This window comes from Oncorhynchus clarkii, chromosome 17 (genome assembly GCF_045791955.1).
Source record: "Oncorhynchus clarkii lewisi isolate Uvic-CL-2024 chromosome 17, UVic_Ocla_1.0, whole genome shotgun sequence".
NCBI lineage: Eukaryota > Metazoa > Chordata > Actinopteri > Salmoniformes > Salmonidae > Oncorhynchus > Oncorhynchus clarkii.
In genome coordinates this window covers 47,902,026-47,929,168 of record NC_092163.1, presented here as the reverse complement: position 1 = coordinate 47,929,168, position 27,143 = coordinate 47,902,026, and the positions used below count along the sequence as shown (strand labels likewise).

At 43.6% G+C, this 27,143-nt stretch overlaps 1 protein-coding gene across 2 annotated transcripts in view; it reads right to left on the bottom strand.

Annotated features, from left to right (window-relative positions):
* Positions 1 to 753: 753 nt before the first annotated feature.
* Positions 754 to 27,143, bottom strand: part of LOC139369783 (arf-GAP with GTPase, ANK repeat and PH domain-containing protein 1-like) — a 64,636-nt gene continuing 38,246 nt past the window's right edge. Inside the window, exons 2-19 of one of the 2 annotated variants that reach the window (XM_071109050.1) lie at positions 21,630 to 21,688; positions 21,038 to 21,125; positions 20,645 to 20,730; positions 20,300 to 20,441; positions 19,518 to 19,652; positions 19,188 to 19,309; positions 18,787 to 18,951; positions 18,468 to 18,554; positions 18,166 to 18,270; positions 15,391 to 15,556; positions 14,899 to 15,018; positions 14,565 to 14,702; positions 14,108 to 14,167; positions 12,435 to 12,586; positions 11,692 to 11,782; positions 3,301 to 3,523; positions 2,626 to 2,977; positions 754 to 1,071 (exon numbers count right to left, since the gene is read on the bottom strand). In XM_071109050.1, coding sequence (XP_070965151.1) covers positions 835 to 1,071; positions 2,626 to 2,977; positions 3,301 to 3,523; positions 11,692 to 11,782; positions 12,435 to 12,586; positions 14,108 to 14,167; positions 14,565 to 14,702; positions 14,899 to 15,018; positions 15,391 to 15,556; positions 18,166 to 18,270; positions 18,468 to 18,554; positions 18,787 to 18,951; positions 19,188 to 19,309; positions 19,518 to 19,652; positions 20,300 to 20,441; positions 20,645 to 20,730; positions 21,038 to 21,125; positions 21,630 to 21,688 — 2,528 coding nt within the window. In that variant the 3' untranslated portion in view covers positions 754 to 834. The remainder of the gene's footprint in view (positions 1,072 to 2,625; positions 2,978 to 3,300; positions 3,524 to 11,691; positions 11,783 to 12,434; positions 12,587 to 14,107; positions 14,168 to 14,564; positions 14,703 to 14,898; positions 15,019 to 15,390; positions 15,557 to 18,165; positions 18,271 to 18,467; positions 18,555 to 18,786; positions 18,952 to 19,187; positions 19,310 to 19,517; positions 19,653 to 20,299; positions 20,442 to 20,644; positions 20,731 to 21,037; positions 21,126 to 21,629; positions 21,689 to 27,143) is intronic. The other variant, XM_071109051.1, reaches the window with a different exon arrangement.

Genomic DNA, 27,143 nt, shown 5'->3' with positions numbered 1-27,143 from the left:
AAAAATTGCTCTTTGCTAAGAAGTCAATTTTGTTTCTTTTTGACCATTTTAATTGAAAACATTCACACTAAAGTACTTAATTGTTATCCAGAAATTATTTGAAATACAGATACAAATGCTGCACTGGACCTTTAAATGGAATAGTATCCTGAAATATGCACACTGAATATATTACCGCCTAATATAATATTAACTTGTGAAATTATACACCAAATGTACATTTTGACTGGAATGGAGAAATTATTTATTTCAGCATCTTGAGAGAATGAATGTGTGGTTAGGGACCGTCTGTAAAGTTCCTATCTTTATCAGCATCAGAAAAGCTGATAGTAGCCTATTTCAGTCACATAAAATATGCATCCAAGCCGAACTGAAATGTTGCCAGAAACATGTTGGGTAGTTTTTACAGCTTTTAACATTTTATATATTTGCGGGTTAGGGTCAGGCCTCAGATTTTCACTTTATCACATATAGTCGGGCAGTTGCGGATGGGTTATTTAGCAATTGCAGGCTGGTGTAGGTGAAAAAACAGCTGACCCGTGCACCACTAAGGGTGGTGATGGTGTTGGCTGCTTGTTCATGCAGTCCTTCTGGTCTGGGACTAAGTCCTGGTGTGACTTTATGGGTTCCTTTTAGAGGACACTGATGACACAGCCTCCCCCTTCAACTAGAGCTACCCTGGCATGCATATGGTCACAAACACACATGCACCACCCACACAACCTCTGTCTCTCACACACACACACACACACACACACACACATATTGCATGTACTCACACTTTTACACGTACATACACACACTTTCACACAGTGTGCTCTAACCCCTGTCACATTAAGACACTGCTCTTCTGGAGCTGCTGCTGCGGCTCAGGCTGGTGGCGCTGCTCTTGCGCGAAAGGCTGGGTGTCGTGGCGACTGAGAGGCTGGGCGTTGTGGCAACCGAGGGGGGCGGCTCGTTGGGGCAGCCGTACTGCAGGAGGATGTCGGCACACTCCTGACTTCCTGCGTAACGCGCCAACGCGAGGGCCGTCTGCCCCTGGGCGTCCCGACACCTCACATCACTGCCATACTGCAACCAGGGAGAGAGAGGGGGGAGAATGAGAGCGGGCAATAAGATTCAGCTGACATTTGTAGTGGATAAAAAAGACATGTACAGTGCATTCGGAAAGTATTTAGACCACTTGACTTTTTCCACATTTTGTTACATTACAGCCTTGTTCTAAAATTGATGACAATGACAAAGCAAAAACAGGTTTTTAGAAATGTTTGCAAATATTTCTAAATATTTGGTATGACGCTACAAGCTAGGCACATTGTATTTTGGGAGTTTCTCCCATTCTTCTCTGAAGATCCTCTCAAACTGTCAGGTTGGATGGGGAGCGTCGCTGCACAGCTATTTTCCGGCCTCTCGAGATCAGGTTCAAATCTGGGCTCTAGCTAGGGCACTCAAGGACCCTTCTCCCCCGATTGCTCAGTTTGGCCAGGCGGCCAGCTCTAGGAAGAGTCTTGGCGGTTCCAAACTTTTTCCATTTAAGAATGATGGAGGCTACTGTGTTCTTAGGGACCTTCAATGCTGCAGACATCTTTTAGTACCCTTCCCAAGATCTGTGCCTCGACACAATCCTGTCTCAGCTCTACGGACAATTATTTCTAACTCAAGGCTTGGTTTTTGCTCTGACATACACATGTCCAATCAATTGAATTTACCACAGGTGGACTCCACTCAAGTTGTAAAAACATCTCAAGGATGATAAATGGAAACCGGATGCACCTGAGCTCAATTTCAAGTCTCATAGCAAAGGGTCTGAATAATTTTGTAAATAAGGTATTTGTTTTATTTTTAATACATTTACTAACCTTTCTAACAACCTGTTTTCCCTTGTCATTATGGGGTAGTGTGTGTAGATTGTCATTATGGGGTAGTGTGTGTAGATTTTAGAATTAGGCTATAACGTAACAAAATGTGGAAAAGGGGAAGGGGTCTGAATACTTAACAAAAAATAGCTATACAGTGCATTCGGAAAGTGTCACACTACTATACCCAAGTCATAGACTGTTCTCTCTGCTGCCGCACAGCAAGCGATACAGATGCATCAAGTCTGCAACCAACAGGACCCTGAACAGCTTCTACCCCCAAGCAATAAGACTGATTAGTACTGTAGTTAATCCAGGTAGCTATTGGTTCATTATTTAACTAACTACATTGACCCTTTCTGCACCAACTCTTTTGAATCATTACATATGCTGCTGTTACTGTTTATTATCTATCCTGTTGCCTAGTCATGTTATCCATACCTATATGTACATATATATACCTCAACTACCTCGTACCCTACACATCGACTCGGTACTGGTACCCTGTGTATATAGCTGAGTTGTCATTACTCACTGTGTAATTATCTTTCTATGATTCCTCTATTGTATTTCTTCATTTTTTTACTCTGCTTTGTTGGGATGGGCTTGAAAGCATTTCACTGTTAGTCTATATCTGTTATTTACAAAGCATGTAACATAACATTTTATTTGACATTTCTGCCATTCTTTGGCTGTAGTATCATGAGTGGATGAAAAACAAAAAATGGAAAAGAAGGATGAAGAGACTAAAGGAGGGACGTTCTCTCACCCAGACCAGCAACTGGGTCATGACCACGTCGGCGAGCTGGCAGGCGGCATGCAGCGCTGAGTGGGGCGGCAGGGGGGATCCCCCCATGGGAGAGCTGGGGAATGCAACAGGGGGCTGAGGAGAGAGGTGACCCCCTGGGCGGAGTGGGCCGTTAATGTCGTCCTTGGTGCTGTGGGCCAGGAGGAGGAGCAGGTGGGGGAGGTCCCTCTCCATCACGGCCACCAGCAGACAGGCCGACAGCGTGTTGACCTCTGACCCCTGACTGGGGGACATGGAGGGGGAAGGTGGGACCAGCGGAGCCACAAACAGCCTCTGCTCATACTTGGCCCGGATCCACGATTCCCGCTCCTCTCTGGGATCAGTCAGACACAGTTACAGAGACACACACACACACACACAGTTACCAAGGGAACAGAGTGTGTGAACAGGCATGTGTATGTAGTCAGAATCTACACACACACACACACACACACTACTATTTCTACTTTCTACTACTATTAGCTCTAACACTTCTATCAATGCAACTCTTCTACAATAACAACAATAACTCATACCGCAACTGCAGTCCAGCAAACTTTCCACATATTCACATGTTATTAAGTGTTCCCTTCCCCTGTCCTATCCCCTGTTTCCCAATGTCTATCCCATGTCCTCCAGTATCCCTAGTCCTCCTACCGGGTGGCGTTGGGTGTTGGTTTCCGGCGGCCCAGTGTGCGTCCCTCCCAGATGCTGTTGGCCAGGTGGTTGCCAATGGCGCCCAGCACCAGGGTGAGTTCTCTGGGCAGGTCGTCCAGGTCCAGAGAGCGGACACGGGACAGGTGGGTGCCCAGGTTCCTGTGGATCCCTGAACACTCAATGCAGATAAGAGCCCCCAGGTTCAGACTGGCCCACGTTGGGTCTGAGAGAGGGGAGACAGCAGGTTCTGGGATCACACTAAATAGTAGACTAAAATGTGTAGTCTGCATGCATATGAAACTGCATGCATATGATAAACAGAGAGGAAATACAGAGATGGGATTAGATTACAATGCATTTCTATTCTGGGTTGCAACTACATGAGTAGGATTTACACTGGAGAAAGAGTGGAAGGATATGGAGAACAGTGTTGGGGTCAATTTCAATTTTCGTCACCTCAAAAAGTGAACCAATCTCCATTTAAAATGTAAATTGTTCCATTGAAGAGAACTGGAATGGAATGACTGGAATTTAAATGGAATTGACCCCAACCCTGATGGAGAATGTTTCCCCCCCCCACTGAAAACCAAGCTCAATGAGATCACCCGGCTACACATTTGATTCTATGGAAGTTGTGGGAACGTACGTTTTTGGTTTCACATTGGTTGTGGGAACAAAGCCATTTGTTTCCTGACCAGTAAAACTGAAAGAATTTTAAACGTTCTGAGAACAGAAGTGAACATTTAGCCTTTTCTGGGAATAATTATTTTCAGGTTGCAGGGATGTTCTGATAATGTTGAACTATAGTTCCTTAAGTTTTCCTGGGAGGTTTTATTAACACCCTGAGAATTGAAATTCTAGGTTATTTGGATGTTTTTGAATAACTTCACTGAATGTTTCAATAAGACTTTTAACAACACTAAAAGCTTATTTTGGGTTAACTTTTTTAAACTCCAAGCGTAGATAGGACACATGGAAATTAATTTCTTTAGGCATTAATAATGCGTTATAGAACGTTATAGAACGTTTTCTTAACATTCTCAGAACTGAATATATATTGTTTCTAAATCATATTCTAAGAAGGTTGTCTGAACGTTACAAAAGATTGTTTTTTATGGTTAATGTTCTTGGAACAATTTGAGAACATGACTTTAAATTGAACCATGAGGAAACGTTATGCTTTAGTACTGAAATTCCCACAGAAGAACATTGTTTCTCAATATTCTCTGAACTATTTGAAAACATTCCCAATGTCAAACCAGTTGGAGAAAGTTTGATAAGAACATTATCAAAGTTAAATGTAATCATGTTTGAACTTTTAGGAATTCTGTTATATTAATGAAATGCCAATAAAACATTTTTTGTCAAGTTTCTTAAATGTGCTGAGAATTTTCCAAAGCCAAGCAACTATCCTGCACCAATTCCCAGAAAACTGTGGGCAGATTGTATGCAAAATAACCATTGGCCAACCACCCTCTCGCCAAGCTCTAAGAAACATATGGTCCTCAGAACGTTATGCGCTAGCTGGACAGTAAGATGGAAGATGTTACGGATACAGTTATCCTGTGTGTGTATCCTGTGTGTGTGTGTGTTTCTTTTCTCTCATTCTCCCCTCACAGGTGAAAATCATCACTCCCCAATCAGTCAACAATCAACCCATCAATCAGAAGACACACCTCCTCCTGTTTCCTACCCTATCACAGTTCCTTCCCCATGGTTTAAAAACCCCATCATTTGTTTGTTCAGGAGCTCAATCTCTTTGTAATACCATGTTGGTAGATAGCTGTTCTTGATAGATTTCAGTAGCACAATCTCTTTGTAAATGCCATGTATGTAGATCTCTCTTTGTGTATTAATTAACCTCTTCTTTTGTTTGAGCACCTCCAAAGCACTTTGTCATCTCCTGTGAGTATTGTTTTTGCTTATGGTGTTTGCTGGTGGGAAAAAGGGGAAACCAAGACAAGTCGCCCATGGGCATACACTACCCGTAGGTAAACTTTGTTAAAAACACTAGTTAGAACTGGGTGGACCACCCACTGTATTTTTGGTTAGTTAGTTAGCTGTTGTTGAAATAGGCTAGTCTAGCTTAGGGGTGTTTTTGCATATTGTTTCTTTCCTTGGGTCCAGCTCAGCCCCTTTTCCTGCTCCCCCCATTACCGTGTGTTTATAAATAAACCCTGAGTTTGACGGTATTATTTCGGTTGTCGTGGTTATTTCATTCACTTTTACTTTGTCGCTATTATAATTTACATGAGTTATGTTACGGGTCTCACTACCATCCCCCCTAGACTGTTGGGCCAAAAGGGATTCGTAACATAAGTGGGGGCTCATCCGGGATTTGTCTTTACTGACACCCATGCCGCTCATGTAGATTGTTGTAGTGGTATAGTTCAGTGTTGAGCGTCATAGCTGAAGTAGCATTAGTGTTTGCTATTTTCGTTGGCTCTTGTGAAGTAGTGTAAGATGGCTACTTTTGATTTGAAGTCCTTTTTGGATAATCCTTCGTGGGAGGTTTTTGATAAATGTCGTAGAGTTGATTTAATGACCTTGGCTGACCATTACTCAATATCGATTCCGCAGAGTGTAGTTAAGGCGGAGGTTAAACAGCTAGTGTTAAATGTATTGTTGGAAGAGCAGGTGCTTGTGTTACCGCTGCCTGAGCATACTACCACTGTAGGGGATGTTACTGCTCCTGTAAGCCCATTGGTGTCTGATAATGAGGGCGAGGCTAAAACACCAGCCACATTGTCCCATTTTGATCCACTCTCCCCACTGTCAAACGGTGATGCCAGAAGGGATGTCCGTTTAGCACAGTTACAACTAGAGGTGGAAGAGAGAGCCCAAATTAGGCGAGAGACTCTCCAGTTGGAGATGTGTAAAATTGAGGCAGAAAGAGAACAACGGCAGATGATGTGTAAAATTGAGGCAGAAAGAGAACAACGGCAGATGATGTGTAAAATTGAGGCAGAAAGAGAACAGCGGCATTTAGATTTGGAGATGGGTAAAATTGAGGCAGAAAAAGAACAGCGGCATTTAGATTTGGAGATGGGTAAAATGGAGGCAGAAAAAGAACGAGAACAGAGGCAGATGACGTTTAAAATGCGCCAGATGGAACTGGAGGCAGAGACAGCGAGGCTAGCCTTCGTTCCTACTGTTCCTGTTAGTGAGTCGTCCTCACCAGCTGTGTCCTCAAACACGTTTGACATTAGTAGGCAGATTGCCTTAGTACCTTTGTTCAGAGAGTCGGAGGTTGACTCCTATTTTTGTGTATTTGAGCGTGTAGCATTGAAGTGGCCTGAAGAGGTATGGTGCCTATTACTTCAGTGTAAATTAACTGGTAAAGCCCAAGAGGTTTTGTCAGCGCTACCTCTGGAGGACAGTTTGAATTATGAAGTGGTCAAAGCTACTGTTCTTCGTGCCTATGAGCTTGTGCCTGAGGCATACCGACAGAGATTTAGGTCTCATAGAAAGTCTTCTAGTAAGACTTATGTGGAATTTGCTAGAGACAAGGGAAATCTGTTTGATAAATGGCATGCTGCTAGTAAGGTAACTGATTTCAACTCTCTCCGGGAGTTAATCTTGTTGGAAGAGTTTAAAAATTGCTTACCCGAACGCATTGTAGTTTACCTAAACGAACAGAAAGTATCCTCCCTGGCAGAAGCGTCTGTGTTGGCAGACGAGTTTGTGTTGACGCACAAGAGTGTGTTTTCGGCTCAAACTGAGAGTAGATCCACTGAGTTTCCTACCTTTAGCCCTAGTCGGCCCGCAGTAGTATATCAAGCACGCCAGAAGAATGAGCGTTCCTGTTTCTATTGTCATAAAGTGGGACATATGATTAATGATTGCTTCCTGCTTAAACGCAAACAAGGGATGCCTCTTCGTGCCAAGCCGCCAACAGGTGTTGGTCTAATTCGTACGGTTGTGAGGTCTGCAACAAAACAGGTGCCTCAGGGTAACTGTAGTTTGAAAGACTCAGTCCCCGACCGCAGTTATGAACCATTCATTTTCGAGGGGTTTGTGTCCCTAACGAATGACGAAGCGTCTCAGCGTCCGGTTAAAATCCTTAGAGATACTGGTGCGGCGCAGTCGTTTATATTGTCTGATGTGTTGCCCTTATCTGACGATACATACTGTGGTTCCAGTGTGTTAGTGCAGGGTATTGAAATGGGTTTTGTCCCAGTGCCGTTGCACTTTGTGAAAGTACACTCTGAGTTAATCAGTGGAATATTCAGAGTGGGGGTACGTCCTAAGTTGCCAGTAAAAGGTGTGACCTTTATAATGGGTAACGATATTGCCGGAGGAAAGGTAGTACCCGTATTGGAAGTATTGGATAAAAGTGACCACTCTCTCTCGAATGAGTTGGCACAGAGTTATCCACATGTGTTCCCCGCTTGTGCTGTCACTCGTGCTCAGGCACTACAAGAGGGTGACTTGATAGATTTGTCGAACACTGTTCTGTTCAAAGAGGATGATCAAGAGGATGGATTGTGTGATACCTCTGAGAAGCTGATCGCCTCTGACAAACAGCCCAGGAAAGAATCAAAGAACGTTGAACTTATTGCTGATGCAATACAGTTACCAGTCACTCGTGAGCAGCTGATTGCTAACCAAAAGGTTGACGACAAACTTGCTAAATGTTTTTCTAGTGTTGTCTCATTGGAAGAAGTGAAGAAGAAGAACGTGGCTTACTTCATTGATGGTAATCTCCTCATGCGTAAATGGAAATCCCATGTTGACGCGGGTGGAGATTGGAATGCTGTTTACCAAATAGTGATTCCTACAGCCTTTCGACAAAATGTGTTATCCCTTGCTCATGATCACCAGTGGTCTGGTCATTTAGGAATTACAAAGACGTATGATCGGATCCTTCGACATTTCTTTTGGCCGGGTTTAAAACAAGATGTGTCTCAGTTCTGTCGGACATGCCACACATGTCAGATAACAGGAAAACCAAATCAGGTTATTCCTCCCGCTCCTCTTTGTCCCATACCTGTCATAGGTGAACCATTTGAGCATGTGGTGGTTGATTGTGTCGGACCGTTACCGAAGACAAAATCGGGTAACCAGTTTTTGTTAACGATAATGTGTATGGCTACAAGATACCCCGAGGCTATTCCTCTGAGAAGGATTACAGCTCCGATAGTGAGTAAAGCCTTAATAAAATTCTTCACGACATTCGGGTTACCTAAGGTGGTACAAAGCGATCAAGGTACCAATTTCCTATCCAAGCTCTTCAAGCAGGTGTTAAAATGCTTATCAATTACGCACCGTGTATCAAGCGCCTATCACCCAGAGTCTCAGGGTGCGCTTGAAAGATGGCATCAGACACTGAAGTCTATGCTACGTAAATATTGTTTGGAATCTGAGAAAGATTGGGATGAGGGAGTTCCTCTAGTTTTGTTTGCTGCTCGTGAAACTGTGCAGGAGTCCCTAGGTTTCAGCCCGGCTGAACTAGTGTTTGGTCACACAGTAAGAGGACCAATGAAAGTCCTTAAAGAACAGTTCTTGTCCCAAGAGTTGTGTACCAGAGATGAGAATGTGTTGGACTATGTTAGTCGCTTTCGTGAGCGCCTACACCAAGCTTGTGCTCTTGCAAAGGAAGCTCTGTCTTCCTCACAGAGGAGCATGAAAAGACACTATGATAAAGAGGCTGTTTCTCGTCCACTACAGCCAGGTGACCAAGTACTGGTGTTATTACCTGTTCCAGGATCTTCACTGTCAGCTCGTTTCTCTGGTCCTTATTTAATTGAAAAGAAAATAAGTGAATCTGACTATGTGCTTCAAACTCCTGATAGAAAACGCCAATCTCGTGTGTGTCACATTAACATGTTGAAAGCATACCACACCCGACCCATCACACAGTTAGATAGTTCAAAAACTGAGGAAGGTACTGCTGTCTCCTCTGCTACTACTGCGATGATAGTGGACTGTCATATTGATGATGTTGATGGCTTGGAGTTGCGCAATACTCAGCAGCAGTGTGTGAGATTGCCCAACTCAGAAATGCTGCTGTCTATCCAGTCAGGTCTGGTTCATTTACCGGATGGACAGGCTAATGATATTGTGAGGCTACTACACAGTTTTCCATGTCTCTTTAATGACGTTCCTACTCGCACAAATGTGTTGGAACATGACATTAATGTTGGAAATGCTACACCTATCAAGCAACACCCATATCGTATCAACGCTTCCAAGAGGAAGATAATGAGGGATGAGGTGAGATATTTGTTGGAGAATGACCTGGCTAAGCCAAGTTCAAGCCCTTGGAGTTCTCCTTGCATTCTGGTTCCTAAACCTGATGGTACGTCCAGGTTATGTACGGATTATCGAAAGGTAAATTCTGTCACAATGCCAGATTCGTTCCCGTTACCCAGACTGGACGACTGTATCGACACTATTGGTGCTGCTAAGTATGTAACCAAGTTGGACCTCTTAAAAGGTTACTGGCAGGTTCCGTTAACTTCACGTGCTTCTGAGATTTCTGCCTTTGTGACCCCAGATAACTTCCTACAGTACTCAGTCATGGCTTTTGGGATGCGAAATGCACCAGCCACTTTCCAACGACTGGTTAACTCCGTATTAGCTGGCGTTCCTAATTGTAGTGCATACCTTGATGACCTAGTGATTTATTCGTCTGAGTGGTCAGATCATGTTGACTTGCTAAGGGTAGTATGTGAACGGTTGGCAGCTGCTTCTCTAACCCTGAACTTGGCAAAGTGCGAGTTTGGGAAGGCTACTGTTACCTATCTCGGTAAAGAGGTTGGCCATGGACAGGTGCGCCCTGTTGATGCCAAGGTCTTGGCTATAACTGCATTCCCTGCACCTACCACTAGACGAGAGCTACGCCGCTTTTTAGGGATGGTTGGCTACTACCGTAGCTTCTGCAAAAATTTCTCTGCGGTAGTTGCTCCATTGACTGATTTGCTCAGTCCGGCAAGACCATTTGTGTGGTCCCCTGATTGTAAGAGAGCTTTTGAATCAGCGAAAGCACTCTTATGTAGTACCCCTGTACTTGCTGCTCCGGATTTTGAACAACTGTTCAAGCTTGAGGTAGATGCTAGTGCCAGAGGTGCTGGTGCTGTTCTACTGCAGCAGGACAAGAGTGGAGTGGATCATCCTGTTTGTTATTTTTCCCGTAAATTTAATAAATGTCAAACAAACTATGCGACAATAGAACAAGAAGCTCTTGCTTTGTTGTTGGCTCTGCAATACTTCGAAGTATACATTGGTTCCAGTGCCCTACCAGTGATTGTGTATACTGACCATAACCCCTTAGTTTTTCTCCACCGAATGTACAACCAGAACCAGCGCCTTATGCGTTGGGCGCTGATTGTACAAAATTATAATTTGGAGATCCGCCACAAAAAGGGTTCAGATAATGTGTTGGCAGATGCTTTGTCTCGTGTGTGAAGATGATTTCTGTATGTTTTGCAAGGTTGTTGATTTGTTGTGAGTGTTCATTTAAATACTGTAGTCGCAAATCCCCCTAGGGTTGCTCTTTTAAGGGTGGGAGTGTTACGGATACAGTTATCCTGTGTGTGTATCCTGTGTGTGTGTGTGTTTCTTTTCTCTCATTCTCCCCTCACAGGTGAAAATCATCACTCCCCAATCAGTCAACAATCAACCCATCAATCAGAAGACACACCTCCTCCTGTTTCCTACCCTATCACAGTTCCTTCCCCATGGTTTAAAAACCCCATCATTTGTTTGTTCAGGAGCTCAATCTCTTTGTAATACCATGTTGGTAGATAGCTGTTCTTGATAGATTTCAGTAGCACAATCTCTTTGTAAATGCCATGTATGTAGATCTCTCTTTGTGTATTAATTAACCTCTTCTTTTGTTTGAGCACCTCCAAAGCACTTTGTCATCTCCTGTGAGTATTGTTTTTGCTTATGGTGTTTGCTGGTGGGAAAAAGGGGAAACCAAGACAAGTCGCCCATGGGCATACACTACCCGTAGGTAAACTTTGTTAAAAACACTAGTTAGAACTGGGTGGACCACCCACTGTATTTTTGGTTAGTTAGTTAGCTGTTGTTGAAATAGGCTAGTCTAGCTTAGGGGTGTTTTTGCATATTGTTTCTTTCCTTGGGTCCAGCTCAGCCCCTTTTCCTGCTCCCCCCATTACCGTGTGTTTATAAATAAACCCTGAGTTTGACGGTATTATTTCGGTTGTCGTGGTTATTTCATTCACTTTTACTTTGTCGCTATTATAATTTACATGAGTTATGTTACGGGTCTCACTACCATCCCCCCTAGACTGTTGGGCCAAAAGGGATTCGTAACAGAAGAGAAAGCAGAAAAAGCAGTAGAGCACGAAAGGAAAGAGAAATTGAATAAACAGAGAGCAGAAAAGTGAGATACAACCAACAGTAATGAATGAGTTGACTAACTAGGTGCTTCACAGTCCACACAGAGGCTGTTGCCCTTGGCGTTACGGATAGCCTGCAGCGCCACAGCTTCACTCTGGCTGTTCTTACGAGCCTGAAGAACACACAAACACACAATTAGTTTCTCCTTAGTAATAGCTGGTTTCCTAGACAAACACTTTGCCAGATGCAGATGATATTTTCTTGTAATGCGTGTGTGAGTGTATGTGTGTGCCTGTGTGTCTCTGTGTACGCGCGGACAACAACCATCCGAGCCACTGCCTGTTCACCCCGCTTACCATCCAGAAGGCGAGGCCAGTACATGTGCATCAAAGCTGGGACCGAGAGACTGAAAAACAGCTTCTATCTCAAGGCCATCAGACTGTTAAACAGCCATCACTAGCACAGAGGCTGCTGCCTACATATTGACTTGAAATCATTTGCCACTTTAATAATGTTTACGTATCTTGCATTACTCATCTCATATGTATATACTGTCTTTTATACCATCTATTGCATCTTGCCAATGCCGCTCAGTCATTGCTCATCCATATATTTATATGTATATATTCTTATTCCATTCCTTTACTTAGATGTGTGTGTATTATGAAGTTGTTGAGGAATTGTTAGATTACATGTTAGATATTGCTGCACTGTCGGAACTAGAAGCACAAGCATTTCACTACACTTGCAATAACATCTGCTAACCATGTGCATGTGACCAATACAATGGGATTTGATTTGTGTGTGTACGTCTGCATCCTTGCCTTGTTCTTGCTGCTCTCACACAGCTGCAGGCTGGCCAGGATCTGGCTCTCGATGGCAGTCACCCAGGCGTCCCTTTCCTCCACACTCTGGGCCTCAAAGTGCCACGTCTGGCCCGTGCTTGACACGATAAGGAAGTCAAAGTTATCCTCGTCTGATAACAGAACACAGATAATATATAGGCTTGTATTAGAGACAGGAAAAACATGATAAATAGGACCCTGAGTTGACTACATGACCTGGTCCAATTAGGCCTGAGGTCAGGTTAAACTCATGGCCCTAATGACAAATTACCATACAGTGGATTCAGAGGGTTTCTTCCTCCATCACAATGATGATTGGTGGTGGATCGCCAAACAGCACTTATCTGCTAAGTAGACATCGGCATGCATTATTGCATTGCTGTCATGATAGACAAATGAAGATGCATGGAGTATATGGAGAGAAGACTATTACTGAATGGAGATAGGCGCTTTCTCTTAGAGACTCAAGAGCAGTGTTAATTTCGTCAACAATAACTATGATGAAAAATACTAATCAACAGCCTATTTTTCCTAACTAAACTATGACGATAACGAGATGAGATGCCCTGGGGGAAAAACTACAACTATTACAAATTACTTTCCATTTTAGTCGACGAAAATGTGACAAGACGAGAATTCCACCTGAGACTAATGTACATTTAATTTGAAGCTCCTTTTCATCTGTTTTGTCCAATCATAAGCATGCATGCAGAATATTTCATGCAATCCTCTCATTGGCAGAATTGTCATCTTTCAGTTGTGTGGTCTGATTGAGCTGATCTGTTCAGCACTCCCGCAAAGATCCCAGGCGGTCACTTCAATCACTCGTCAATCTTTTGAACTGATGCGAAGCCAGGACATTTGACTTGTAACTGACCTAAACTAGTAACAATGTTTTATCCTCTCTCTTACATTCACGTAGGCTCTATTTTTCCACGTGCACTGTTATTCATTCATCTGTATTGCCGTTCCCGCGCCGCGGTCCGCAAATACGAGTTGTGTTTCCTATGGGGGAAAAACGAATGCTATTTGTTGAATATTAGGAGTACATTAATACGTCTGGCATTTTTTGTAAAGCTCAAACTATTTTATTTTCAAGGAAACCACCGAATGGGGAGAAAATCAGAGCTGTAAATAGTTTAACCTGTAGCCAAGGCTGTATAGCCTATATTATTAATTATGGCTGGCATTGGTTACAATCTGCCACAATATCAATGTTGCCAGCTAAGGTATATGAGGGCATAGTTGGACAAGGCTGTCTGAATGTGCACATGATGAAAGTACAAGGTAGCCTGAATAATCATTATTTAATAGATAGAAATACACTGACTTGTGTATCTAAAATGTCTGACTAAAACGTTAGTTTTAGGCGACTGATAATAACTAAAACTAAAGATGAAATTACTCAGATGTGACTAGCTATTTTAAGACTGAAACTAAGACAAACTAAATCTAAAATAGCTGCCAAAATGAACACTGCTCAAAAGAGAACTCAATATGGTGCTACTGCATCTTAAAAGCAGACACAGTGACAGAGAAATTGACAAACAGAAAAACAGGCAGCAGGACAGACATACAAGACAGATGGACAGAGACATGCAGACAGGATGAAAAGCAGGGCTGACAGACAGACAGAAACACACCCTCATTACCTGTCTTGTTTATGTTTCTTAAGCTACCAAAGCTTTTTAGTTTCCACATTTTGCGCTTTGCTACAGGGTATGAGATTAGCAGATCAGACGTCCCAGGAAAGCAAAGGGGAGAGAGAGAGAATGAAGGAGCACAGGAAAAACGGCAGATATTTTGGAGAAAATAAGTAGACATTTTCAAGCAGTAGGGCAATAACAGATGAGCAATGTTTTTCTTTAGACGTCTGTTCAGTATTGATCCATTCCCGGTTCACTTTCAAATTTAGTTCCAAGTTTATCCACAAACAAAGTCTACACAAAGTCTAAAATTCCTCAACAAAGATTTGAACAAGAGGATGCAATGTTCAGATAGAAATGTAATGTGTAAAACACATTCTATTGAATCTCATGCAGTTCTATCTGCAATGTTCTGAATGTTTAACCTCACTAAACCCTGAATACACTACTGTTGGAAGCTTACCATCTGCTTGGCCAATTGCTGTGTCTCCTTTCAGGTTCATGCTCTTCTTCTTGCGATGCTTCTTCCTGTCAACCATCGGGGAGGCGGGACCTGTGTCTTTAGAGGAGGAGGGGTTGGACACACCCTCGATGGCAGTGTCTGCCACAGGCACACAAGCACAGGAAATACGTTTGTGTCATATGGTATAAAAGTACAAAAAAAATCACAGGGTATGTGAATCTAGTGGAGAATCATATCCACAATAACTCATAAGCGTACACTAGAGGAGCAAGCAAATTCAAAAGTGACAAAATAAATAAACAAAGTCCACAGAGGATGAGGGGGGTGTACGTACCCACACTTTGGGCCCTGTAGGAGACAGTAGAGGGACAGAGCTGCACCCCTCTGCACCCCTCTGACAACCCTCCTCCCGCCCCCTCCTCTACCGGCAGGAGGTTACTGCCACTACCAGGGACTATGGGGGAGAGAGAAATACATTTAAAATAAATATTACATAAAGACACTCATGACAATTCAGTGATCAAAGCAAAGAATGTAGATCACTCAAAAAGTTGACAAGTGCTTATTTAAGTTCTATTACATAAGTGCAATGTTTTTCTACATCCCAAATCTGGTGAGAGATGGATGAAAGAAGAGAAGGGGTGGATGAAAGAAGAGTAAGAGATGGATGAAAGAAGAGTAAGTTACAGGGAGAATGATGGCAAAACAGTGAGACATCAAGATGGATAGAGAGAATATGCTCTAGATTAGATTCAGAGAGAAGGATAATGAAAGGGGAGAGAGAGTGATAAAGAGAGAGTGGCTGTCCTTTTGGGGCCCCTTTTACCTGCACTGGCCCCCTCAGGCACCTGTACATCTTTGACCAGGCCATTGAGGCCAGGCGGAGGGCCACAGGAAGGGACAGCACCAGCACGAGGCGGACGTTTCCCTGGCACCTTCACAGTCACCCGCAGCATGTCCATTTCCTTCCCATGGGCATTCTGCATGTAGTCCTGCCAGGTCAGGGGGAAAGGTCAACCATTACAGAAAATATATAGTGGTATTGTAGCATGGTTCAATCCGTTCTGTGATTCAATACAGTGTTCAGCAGGTTATACAAGGGTCGTTACACCAATTGGCTGCCTTTTGAGCAGTGTAACTTTGGTGGGGAAAAAACATTTTGTTTCACATAGTTTTTACATTCTGTCAAAAAGAGCACATGTTCAACTTAATAAAAATTAACATCTCAAGGAGGTTAAATAAAAATAATAAGTGCAAGTAAAGTAACAGGGTTGACGATTTCATCTTAAATCAGCCATGAATCCCTTTGTGACAAGCTTGTTGTGTGCAACAGGGAGGGGCAATTGAATGCAAGCTTCCCCCAAAAAATATATTGTTAAAACACTTCTAGCCTGTCTATCTATGGGTAACAGGGTTGATGTGTTATTCTAGCCTGTCTATCTATGGGTAACAGGGTTGATGTGTTATTCTAGCCTGTCTATCTATGGGTAACAGGGTTGACGTGTTATTCTAGCCTGTCTATCTATGGGTAACAGGTTTGACGTGTTGTTCTAGCCTGTCTATCTATGGGTAACAGGGTTGACGTGTTGTTCTAGCCTGTCTATCTATGGGTAACAGGGTTGACGTGTTGTTCTAGCGTGTCTATCTATGGGTAACAGGGTTGACGTGTTATTCTAGCCTGTCTATCTATGGGTAACAGGGTTGATGTGTTATTCTAGCCTGTCTATCTATGGGTAACAGGGTTGACGTGTTATTCTAGCCTGTCTATCTATGGGTAACAGGGTTGACGTGTTATTCTAGCCTGTCTATCTATGGGTAACAGGGTTGACGTGTTATTCAAGCCTGTCTATCTATGGGTAACAGGGTTGACGTGTTATTCTAGCCTGTCTATCTATGGGTAACAGGGTTGACGTGTTATTCTAGCCTGTCTATCTATGGGTAACAGGGTTGACGTGTTATTCTAGCCTGTCTATCTATGGGTAACAGGGTTGACGTGTTATTCTAGCCTGTCTATCTATGGGTAACAGGGTTGACGTGTTATTCTAGCCTGTCTATCTATGGGTAACAGGGTTGACGTGTTATTCTAGCCTGTCTATCTATGGGTAACAGGGTTGACGTGTTATTCTAGCCTGTCTATCTATGGGTAACAGGGTTGACGTGTTGTTCTAGCGTGTCTATCTATGGGTAACAGGGTTGACGTGTTGTTCTAGCGTGTCTATCTATGGGTAACAGGGTTGACGTGTTATTCTAGCCTGTCTATCTATGGGTAACAGGGTTGACGTGTTATTCTAGCCTGTCTATCTATGGGTAACAGGGTTGACGTGTTATTCTAGCCTGTCTATCTATGGGTAACAGGGTTGACGTGTTATTCTAGCCTGTCTATCTATGGGTAACAGGGTTGACGTGTTATTCTAGCCTGTCTATCTATGGGTAACAGGGTTGACGTGTTGTTCTAGCCTGTCTATCTATGGGTAACAGGGTTGACGTGTTATTCTAGCCTGTCTATCTATGGGTAACAGGGTTGACGTGTTATTCTAGCCTGTCTATCTATGGGTAACAGGGTTGACGTGTTATTCTAGCCTGTCTATCTATGGGTAACAGGGTTGACGTGTTATTCAAGCCTGTCTATCTATGGGTAACAGGGTTGACGTGTTATTCTAGCCTGTCTATCTATGGGTAACAGGGTTGACGTGTTATTCTAGCCTGTCTATCTATGGGTAACAGGGTTGACGTGTTATTCTAGCCTGTCTATCTATGGGTAACAGGGTTGACGTGTTATTCTAGCCTGTCTATCTATGGGTAACAGGGTTGACGTGTTATTCTAGCCTGTCTATCTATGGGTAACAGGGTTGACGTGTTATTCAAGCCTGTCTATCTATGGGTAACAGGGTTGACGTGTTATTCTAGCCTGTCTATCTATGGGTAACAGGGTTGACGTGTTATTCTAGCGTGTCTATCTATGGGTAACAGGGTTGACGTGTTATTCTAGCCTGTCTATCTATGGGTAACAGGGTTGACGTGTTATTCAAGCCTGTCTATCTATGGGTAACAGGGTTGACGTGTTATTCTAGCCTGTCTATCTATGGGTAACAAATAATACATCACCAGAAATGACTGTGAAAGCAACATAACAACTAGGGATTCACAATGATGGTGAGAACTTGGTGAAATTCTGGGATTAAGTGGGTTAACATCTTCCTAGAAGTCAAAGAGGGTGCACAGAGGAACATGTCAAAATGCTGTCTTTATTCATATAAAAAAAATGTAATGGCAATTCATTGAATATAAAAGGCTTTTAAAATGAAATATTTGTAATTAAAATATCAATGGCACTCATTTCGTGGAACGACCCACAAACCATACTCTTTAGCCAACTCTGGGATTCATTATCCAACCATACTCCAAAGTCCCTGTCATAGAGCCCAGAGTTTTCCCTGTCAGGTCATGTGGTCAAAAAGACAAACTCCATTTCTCAATCTAAGGAAGCTCTATCATAAGTGTGTGTCTCTAATCAGCTACAGTATATGTGAGGTTATTAGGGATGTGTCCATACAAACAGCTAGACTATAGTGTAGCACTGTGTGTCAGTGCATTGACTCACATTGACGCTTGAGTGATAGGAGAGCATGCCGTTGTTGGACAGCGTGACGTATTTCTTCTTCCATTCCTTGTTGAGGGAGCTGCCACTGCGCTTCAGCAGGACACTCTGGTGGAGGAGAGGAGACAAGGATAACATTCTTTATCTGTTCTTTGTTATCGTTCGTCACTCTTATGCCAAATTCTCAAAGGTAAGTTGAGTCCCTCTCCTAGCTCCATGATGTTAGTTCATTGTTTGTGGTGAGCTCCAAAAGACTGCGGTGAGTTCCCCTCTACACAGCTCCTACAGGATGTACTGTCACCCACCTGTTTAATGGGGATGGAGCGTCCACTGCCCAGGTCTCCTGTCTTACTGTCTGTACTCCTCCTCTCCGAGTCACTGCCCCTACGGCCCTGCAAACAGGGCACAGGACAAACGACAACAATTAACAGGAGAAAACAGAGTGCGAGAGATTGAGAGAAATATACAGACAGAGAGGCTAAGAAGAGTACATTTCAAAGAAAGCACAGGGCCCCTGAGAGGGGTATGGATTGGTTGATGAGGAAACTAAAGTCAGTGAACGTGAAAGTGTGTGTGTGTGTGTGGGGGGGGGGGGGGGGGGGGGCTTGCGTGTGTATATGTTACCGTGAAGCGGGAGCCGGTGCGTCGCCGGGAGGCGCTGCGGACAGACCCTGGGGTGGCGCTGCCCAGCCTCTCCCCGCCTGCTGCCCCACCGATCTCCTTATGACTGATCACTGGGGTGGAGGGCAGAGAAGACGAGTAGTCACTGCTCTGACCACCATTACTGGCCTGAGAGAGACAGAGAGAGAGAGAGAGTGACAGACAAATTTGAAGAGAGAGAGTGAGAGATTACAGAGAGCAAAGAATGATGTCAGAAGATCTGAAATAAATATGGAAACAAAATCTATATATCTGATTAGGCCCTGATCTGAACACTTCCAGTCCAACATTATTAACATCCTATTGATTTGGGCCAGTGCCTCATCTCCAGTATGGAGGACTAGAGGCCAAAGTTGTTGCTGTACCTGCCCAGGAAAGACTCCTGACACTGGCGTAGAGCCTCCAGAGTGACTGGGAGAGTTGGGCAGGGATTTACAGGAGGCCAATAGAGCTGCCTGCTTCTTCACTGCCATGATCTTGTGGGCAGCTGTGGTAGAGAGAGAGAGATAGAGACAGGACAAATACAAACACTACTCGTCAGACCGTCATCTTTCTAGATCCTCCTATAGATGAATATGCAATTCATTTAATTGGTTGATTCAGTCAAATTCCAAGTTAAGCAGCAACATTGTACTGAAAGAACTGAAAAGGAGCAGTGTGTGTGTGTGTATGTGTGCATGCGCGCATGTCCTCACCCTCGGTGAAGACGCGGTTGACGTTGAGGCCGTAGGTAGCGCAAGTCTCGTAGTAGGTACAGCGCCTCACGTCTGAACACAGCTGTCTGGCCCTGGCGTCCTCTATCACCCGAGGGTTGGTGCTGGTGATTTTATCTGGAGGAAGGAGGAACTACATCAACACTACATTCCAAGAGCCTTCCGAGTGGCGCAGTAGTCTAAGGCACTGCATCGCTGTGTCACTAGAGATCCTGGTTCGAATCCAGGCTCTGTCGCTGCCGGCCGCGACCGGGAGACCCATGGGACGGTGCACAATTGGCCCAGCGTTGTCCGGGTTAGGGGAGGATTTGGCAGGGATGTTCTTGTCCCATCATGCACTAGCAACTCCTGTGACGGGCCGGGCGCAATGCACGCTGACACGGTCGCCAGGTGTACAGTGTTTCCTCCGACACATTGGTGCGGCTGGCTTCCGGGTTAAGCGGGCATTGTGTCAAGAAACAGTGCGGCTTGGCTGGGTCGTGTTTCGGAGGACGCATGGCTCTCGACCTTTGATACTCCCGAGTCCGTACGGGAGTTGCAGCGATGGGACAATTGGATACCACGAAATTGGGGAGAAAAAGGGGGTCCTTTTTTTTCCTTTTTTTTTTTTTAAACACTACATTCCAAGTTACATCAACACTACACCCCATTGGGAAACTACACCAACACTACATCTAATTGGAAACCTTCATAAACCCATATAGAGTCCACATGATGTTATCTTTAGAATAACATGGGTTGTTTGGGTATGCGTAAGGTCTTACCTTGGGTGCCCACGACTATGAAGGGGATCTCAGCAATGTTGCGGTGAGAGCCCAGCTCGCTGTAGTTCCTGTAAACTTCCTGGAAACTGGCCTCATTCTCCAGACTGAAGACCAGGATGACCCCGTCCACCCAGTTAGCCATCTGGAGGGGAGGGGGTGAGACGGCAGGGGAGGATGGGAGAGGGAAAAGGAGGTAGACAAATTGGGAGAGAAGGAATTAAATAGAGCGAGTACAAGGAGAACGTATAGATTCATTTCACTGTGTCAGAGTGAACACCTGTCAACTCTGTGTTTTAAAGGAGACTCACTACTCATCAGTCTGTAGTCAGTAAAGCCTCCACCTACCTGTGCATCTGGGGGTCCTGTCTCCTCCCTGATCAGCAACATGTGACTGTTACCATCAACCAGCACCTCCTTCTTATACCTGCCCTCTGAGAGACAGAGAGAACAAGAGAGAGAGCAAGAGAGAGAGAGAAAGCGTGAGTGAGCAAGCGTGAGAGAGTGCGAGAGAGAGAGAGGCCAAGATCATTACAAGAAGCCCTTTGTGTTAGTAGTATTGTCTATACAGGAATCCATAGATCTAACTATGAATTTGAGAGTGGATACATTTTCCACACCCATCCCTCAGCTATTTGCCAAAACACTGGCAGGGTGTACGATTTGCTGTTGTTTGAACTGCCGATTGCCCCTTTAAGTACACAGCACAGTTTGTCTGTGTGGAGATGATGTCAAACTCACCATCTGGGTTCTCCAGGGGGAGGTAGCTCCCGGTCATGTGTCTGTGGACCAAGGCTGACTTTCCACTGCGGAGACCTCCCAACACCCCCTGGGTACACACACACACACACACACACACACACACAAACGTTTACCCCACTCTTTCTATTAGAGTGACATGTTTGCCCTACTCTTCTACAACTACTACTATTAACGTCATCATAGCATACTTAAGCAAAAAGGCATGAGGGGGTGTGGTATATGGCCAATATACCAGGGCTAAGGGCTGTTCTTATGCACAACGTAATGCGGAGTGCCTGGGTACAGCCCTTAGCTGTGGTATATTGGCCATATACCAGAAACCCCCGAGATGCCTTATTGCTATTATAAAACTGGTTACTAACGTAATTAGAGCAGTAAAAATAAATGTTTTGTCATACCCGTGGTATACGGTCTGATATACCACGGCTGTCAGCCAATCAGCATTCAGGGCACAAACCACCCAGTTTATAAAGTACATTATAATACACTGTTACTGTCTTTGTTGAAGCCAAGCCTACACGTATTACCTATTCTACTGGAATGACTACAACAATGATAACACTGCTCTCACCAGACGGAGCTCTTGGACAGTTCGACTGAAGGTCCATTCTTGACTGTTAGTGCACGCCGCTGTATACAGAAAGAGGGAGGAAGAGAGATTATTAGGAAGAGAGATTATATATATATATATATATATATATATATATATATATATATATATATATATATATATATATATATATATATATATATATATATATATATATATATATATATGAGCAGGGACCCTGGGCATCTTTCTTTGGGTGTTTTTCAGTCAGTAGAAAGGCCTCTTTAATGTCCTAAGTTTTCATAACTGACTTTATTTGCCTACCGTCTATAAGATGTCAGTGTCATAACGACCGTTCCACAGGTGCATGTTCATTAATTGTTTATGGTTCATTTAACAAGCATTAAACAGTGTTTAAACCCTTTACAATGAAGATCTGTGAAGTTATTTGCAAAAGGGACGTTTCTTTTTTTGCTGAGTTTATAAGAGAGAGAAAGAAAGCGAGACTGATTAATACATAGGGTCAATGGCATGATCACATGTTCCCTCTCCCGGTCTGCCTCCTGCCTAAATTCTGCTTAGAGGAGGGGAGACTTTCAAAGTCACCGGCCGTCGCGCATCACAGCACTCTGAAGCTGTGAGGCGTGCCGTGCTGTTCCAAGTGGCCACTGCCTCCACTGCAGTGTGTGTGCCCCCATACGTGCCCTGTCGCAGGTCCAGATGGCACAGAACATAGAGTTAGGGGAGGAAGGGAAGAAGGAGAGATGGAGTGAGAGAATGAGGTAGAGCTGCAAAGGAGGAGTGCAAATTAATTGCACAGGCTCAGTGGGGCTGCAGTGGTGAGGCTCAAGTTCATTAGCAGCTCTGTGGATGGAACCCAGAGCTAGCGTACCATGTGTGTGTGTGTGTGTGTGTGTGTGTGTGTGTGTGTGTGTGTGTGTGTGTTTGCCTGAGCATGTATGCGAGATGATTAACAAACAACCTCGTGTTTTATTAATCTAAAATTCCAATACAAGCCCCAGTTTTCACCTTATTTTTGAAAGCGCCCCCAAAAAAGGGGGTATACTTTTGAGAGAGAGAGATAATTTCTGTGTTCACAGCGGAGTGAAAACAAGGATATCCCCCAAGCATCCTGATTTCTAGGTAACTGTTTCATTTCCCAGAGGTGTCCAATAATATATGAGAAGCACAGAAAGGGGTCTTCACAACAGGTGACTGCCAATGAGTAGTCATCTGTTCCTTTATAGACTTTTCTCAAAGTCACATAATCTTCTATTTGTACACGACTGCAAAAGCCCTCACACAGAAAAGAGTGAGATGGAGAACCATGGTGGACACCCTTTGTTACCAAAGGGTCCAAGAGGATTAAGTCAAGTCACACTACTGCATAGCAGAGAGGAAGAGGACTAGTAGGTACTGTCACATCCTTAAAGTAGCTGCCACTGTCATTCCTCATAGTGACAGAGCCAATCAATAAGAGTGCATTTGTTCAGATGTAGACCTGAAGACTAAGGGCCATGCAGTATGCAGGAGAGCAGACGTGTAGAATGAATGTGACGATCCTTTACATGGATTTGTGTCAATCTCAAATGGCACCCCTATTCCCTATGTAGTGCACACATTTTAAAACAGGACCCATAGGGTATAGGAAGCCAGTTGAGAGGCAGACAAGGTTTTGAGATGGGTTGAGGGTCATACATGTACCAGTGTGCACTCCAGGACGGACTTGCTACCTTTGTTTACTAGACAGCCCAAGGCCAGACTGTCTTCCAGAGACCCAGGCTGCCTCCCAAATGGCACCCTGTTCAAAAGTAGTGCAGGGAATAGGGTGCCATTTGGAACATAGCCCCACACAACACAGGCACTTAAACACATGTCAATATACTAAAGAAGACTGGAGTGATGGATGGGAAATAAAAACATTAACAAGCTGATTCTGCAATGCACGCATGCATACATCGTGTATAACAGTTCCTCTATCCAGAGAACCGATTCCTGATTTGGGCAACAGGCAGCATCATACACACACGGCCACACAAACGATGACACTGACTCAATCAAAAGAGTCTTTGGAGGTCTGAGTAAAGCAGTGTTGAAGTCAAATCCAGTCAGACAATGTGATCCCTCATACACTGAATCCCTTCTCTCTGGACACACACACCCATTGAGGGAGTCTCCACAGGCACACATTATATACTGCCTGTGCTTTGCTGTGCGCACCGGCCACACCTGGTAACACAGCCACCACCACTTCCTTCCACTCTCACTCTCAGGGGAGATGAAAATCCCTTACCCCTTTTCATTCAGTCTGTCTATCAGTCACTCCCTCTCTCCATCCCCCCCTTAATTCCCTCTCTCTTTCTAACCCTCCCTTCTCTCTCCAGCATCACCGGCCAAATAGCATCTTGTCGCTTGCTGTTGCCATGGCAACCCTCTTTCATAAATTGCCTGGGTCTTCGCACAACAAACGCTACCATACATACAGCAGTGTGAACACATTCATACAATTGTAACTGAGACACATTCAAACATAGGCTACACATACTAGAGCCCACATAAAACACTGAAAATGCTGGAAAATAAATGATTGACACGAACCAGGTTCCCATCCAACCTTTTTATGTGAGTAAAGTACATGTTGGATACCAAATGTCATAACATTAACTAAAAATAACTAAAAATGTGTCGGTAAACTTTCCAAATGTCAACAAAATACGCTACAGAAGGTGTAATCACAGAAATATCTGTCTCATTGTTATTTCACTGGATGTATAAAGGTGAAGCATCCGCTTGGCGTTTCCACTCACTACCAAATATGGTAGTGAGAGGAAGCCCATGGCGGGCAGTGGGACAAGATGGAACCAGATTGATATTAACCGACATTCTGCAAATTATCTAATCAATGAAACATTTGCTCTCAATACAGTTTTCAGTTACCAAAACTAGAATCTGCTAAGAACAGAGTGAACTAAGTTTTGTAGACTTTACAATTCGCAAAAGTTTTTTTTTCAATGCGCTGTGTAGGAGTGCAAAGGCGAATTGAGTTATTGCAAAGGCGAATTGAGTTATTGCACACACGCACTTCAGAGTAGGCGTTCCCTAACGAAAATATGCTGATAGATGCTAGAACTCGCCAATAAGATCTTGCTAGCGTGTGCTTGACTCTTCCCACGTCCTTGAATGTTCTGCCCACTATGACTAATTTGTTCAAATAAGAAACGACAGGCAGTGGTCTATCTTGCTTTAGTTATACATCATTGTAATCGTTTTGTTTCGTTAAAATTAATTATGTGAGTAATGTCGGTGGAAACGCTATTATGCGCAAATATTGATTTAATAACCATCATATCGAGGTAGACTTGGAGTCACGCAATGACATGTTGTGTGATCCTCCCAATACGACTAGTCGGGAAAGCATGCAGTTTATTAGACTACCGATTAAGTAAATTATGATGAACTTCACAGGGTGGTGAAAGTGCAGTGATGAGCTTGATGCTCCTATTCTGGTGACATGATCATCGCTGCTTGGCTGCAGCTTGACAAATGCAAATAATAGCGCTCTTTTGTCCATAATAATCTCATGTAGGCTAGGTTATGTTAGATTACTCGTTGGTTATTACTGCATTGTCGGAACTAGAAGCACAAGCATTTCGCTACACTCGCATTAACATCTGATAACCATGTGTATGTGACAAATAAAATTGGATTTGACACACACTGCATCTGTGAGCTGTTGGCTGGAGCGCACGTGCCAATACCAGAGTTGGCACACTCGCTATTAAAACACAACATTGTTTTGTTGAGAAAAAACATCAGTACAGTTGAAAATGCGATGGAAACCCATCTCACTTGTCATTTCCCACAGCCTTTTATCTGTAACAATTCAATATGATGGAAACACATATCTTCTGGGAAAATGCACATTGTTTTTATGGCAGATTTTAGAATATTCACATGAAAATCTGTTGCCAATTGGATGGAAACCTAGCTAATGCTGAGGGCTGAAATGCTCCAATGTCAATTTTTTTTATTGATGATATGGATATTATTATTTACTGAGTTAACTAAATATAATTCCAACATTAAAAATAGCCCAGAATTTAAAAAAAAATGCATTTTCATGAATGGAATTCATTTAAAGGGAAAGGGGGGTACCTAGTCAGTTGTACAGCTGAATACCTTCAACTGAAATGTGCCTTCACCAACCCCTCTGAATCAGAGAGGTCCACGTCTTCAGTGCCCAGGGAACAGGGGATTATCTGCCTTGCTCAGGGGCTGAACGACAGATTTTTACATTGTCAACTCTGGGATTTGATCCAGAAACCTTTCAGTTACTGGCCCAACACTAACCACTAGGCTACCTTTACAGTGGCTTGCAAATGTATTTACCCCCTTGGCATTTTTCTTATTTTGTTGCCTTACAACCTGGAATTAAAATAGATTTTTGAGGGGTTTATATCATTTGATTTACACAAAATTCCTACCACTTTGAAGATGCAAAATATTTTTTATTGCGAAACAAACAAGAAATAAGACCAAAAAAACAGAACTTGAGCGTGCATAACTATTCAAAAGTTAATACTTTGTAGAGCCACCTTTTGCAGAAATTACAGCTGCAAGTCTCCTGGAGTATGGTTCTGTAAGCTTGGCACATCCAGCCCCTGGGATTTTTTGCCCATTCTTCAAGGCAAAACTGCTCCAGCTCTTTCAAATTGAATGGGTTCTGCTGGTGTACAGCAATATTTAAGTCATACCACATATTCTCAATTGGATCGAGTTCTGGGCTTTGACTCTGCCATTCCAAGACATTTAAATGTTTCACCTTAAACCACCATGGTATTGTTTTAGCAGTATGCTTAGGGTCATTGTCCTGCTGGAAGGTGAACCTCCGTCCCAGTCTCAAATCTCTGGAAGACTGAAACAGGGTTCCCTCAAGAATTTCCCTGTATTTAGCACCATCCATCATTCCCTCAATTCTGACTAGTTTCCCAGTCCCTGCCGATGAAAAACATCCCCACAGCTTGATGCTGCATCCACCATTCTCCACTGTGTGGATGGTGTTCTCGGGTGATAAGAGGTGTTGGGTTTGCGCCAGAAATAGCGTTTTCAGTGATAGCCAAAAAGCTCAATTTTAGACTCATCTGACCAGAGTACCTTCTTCCATATGTTTGGAGAGTCTCCCACGACCTTTTGGCGAACACCAAAAGTGTTTGCTTATTTTTTTCTTTAAGCAATGGCTTTTTTCTGGCCACTCTTCCGTAAAGCTCAGCTCTGTGGAGTGTACGGCTTAAAGTGGTCCTATGGACAGATACTCCAATCTCTGCTGTGGAGCATTGCAGCGCCTATAGGGTTATCTTTGGTCTCTTTTTTACCTCTCTGATTAATGCCCTCCTTGCCTGGTCCATGAGTTTTGGTGGGTGGCCCTCTTGGCAGATTTGTTGTGGTGCCATATTCTTAAAAAAAAAAATTATAAACAGATTTTAAAAAATGGTGCTCTGTGGGATGTTCAAAGTTTCTGATATTTTTTTATAACTC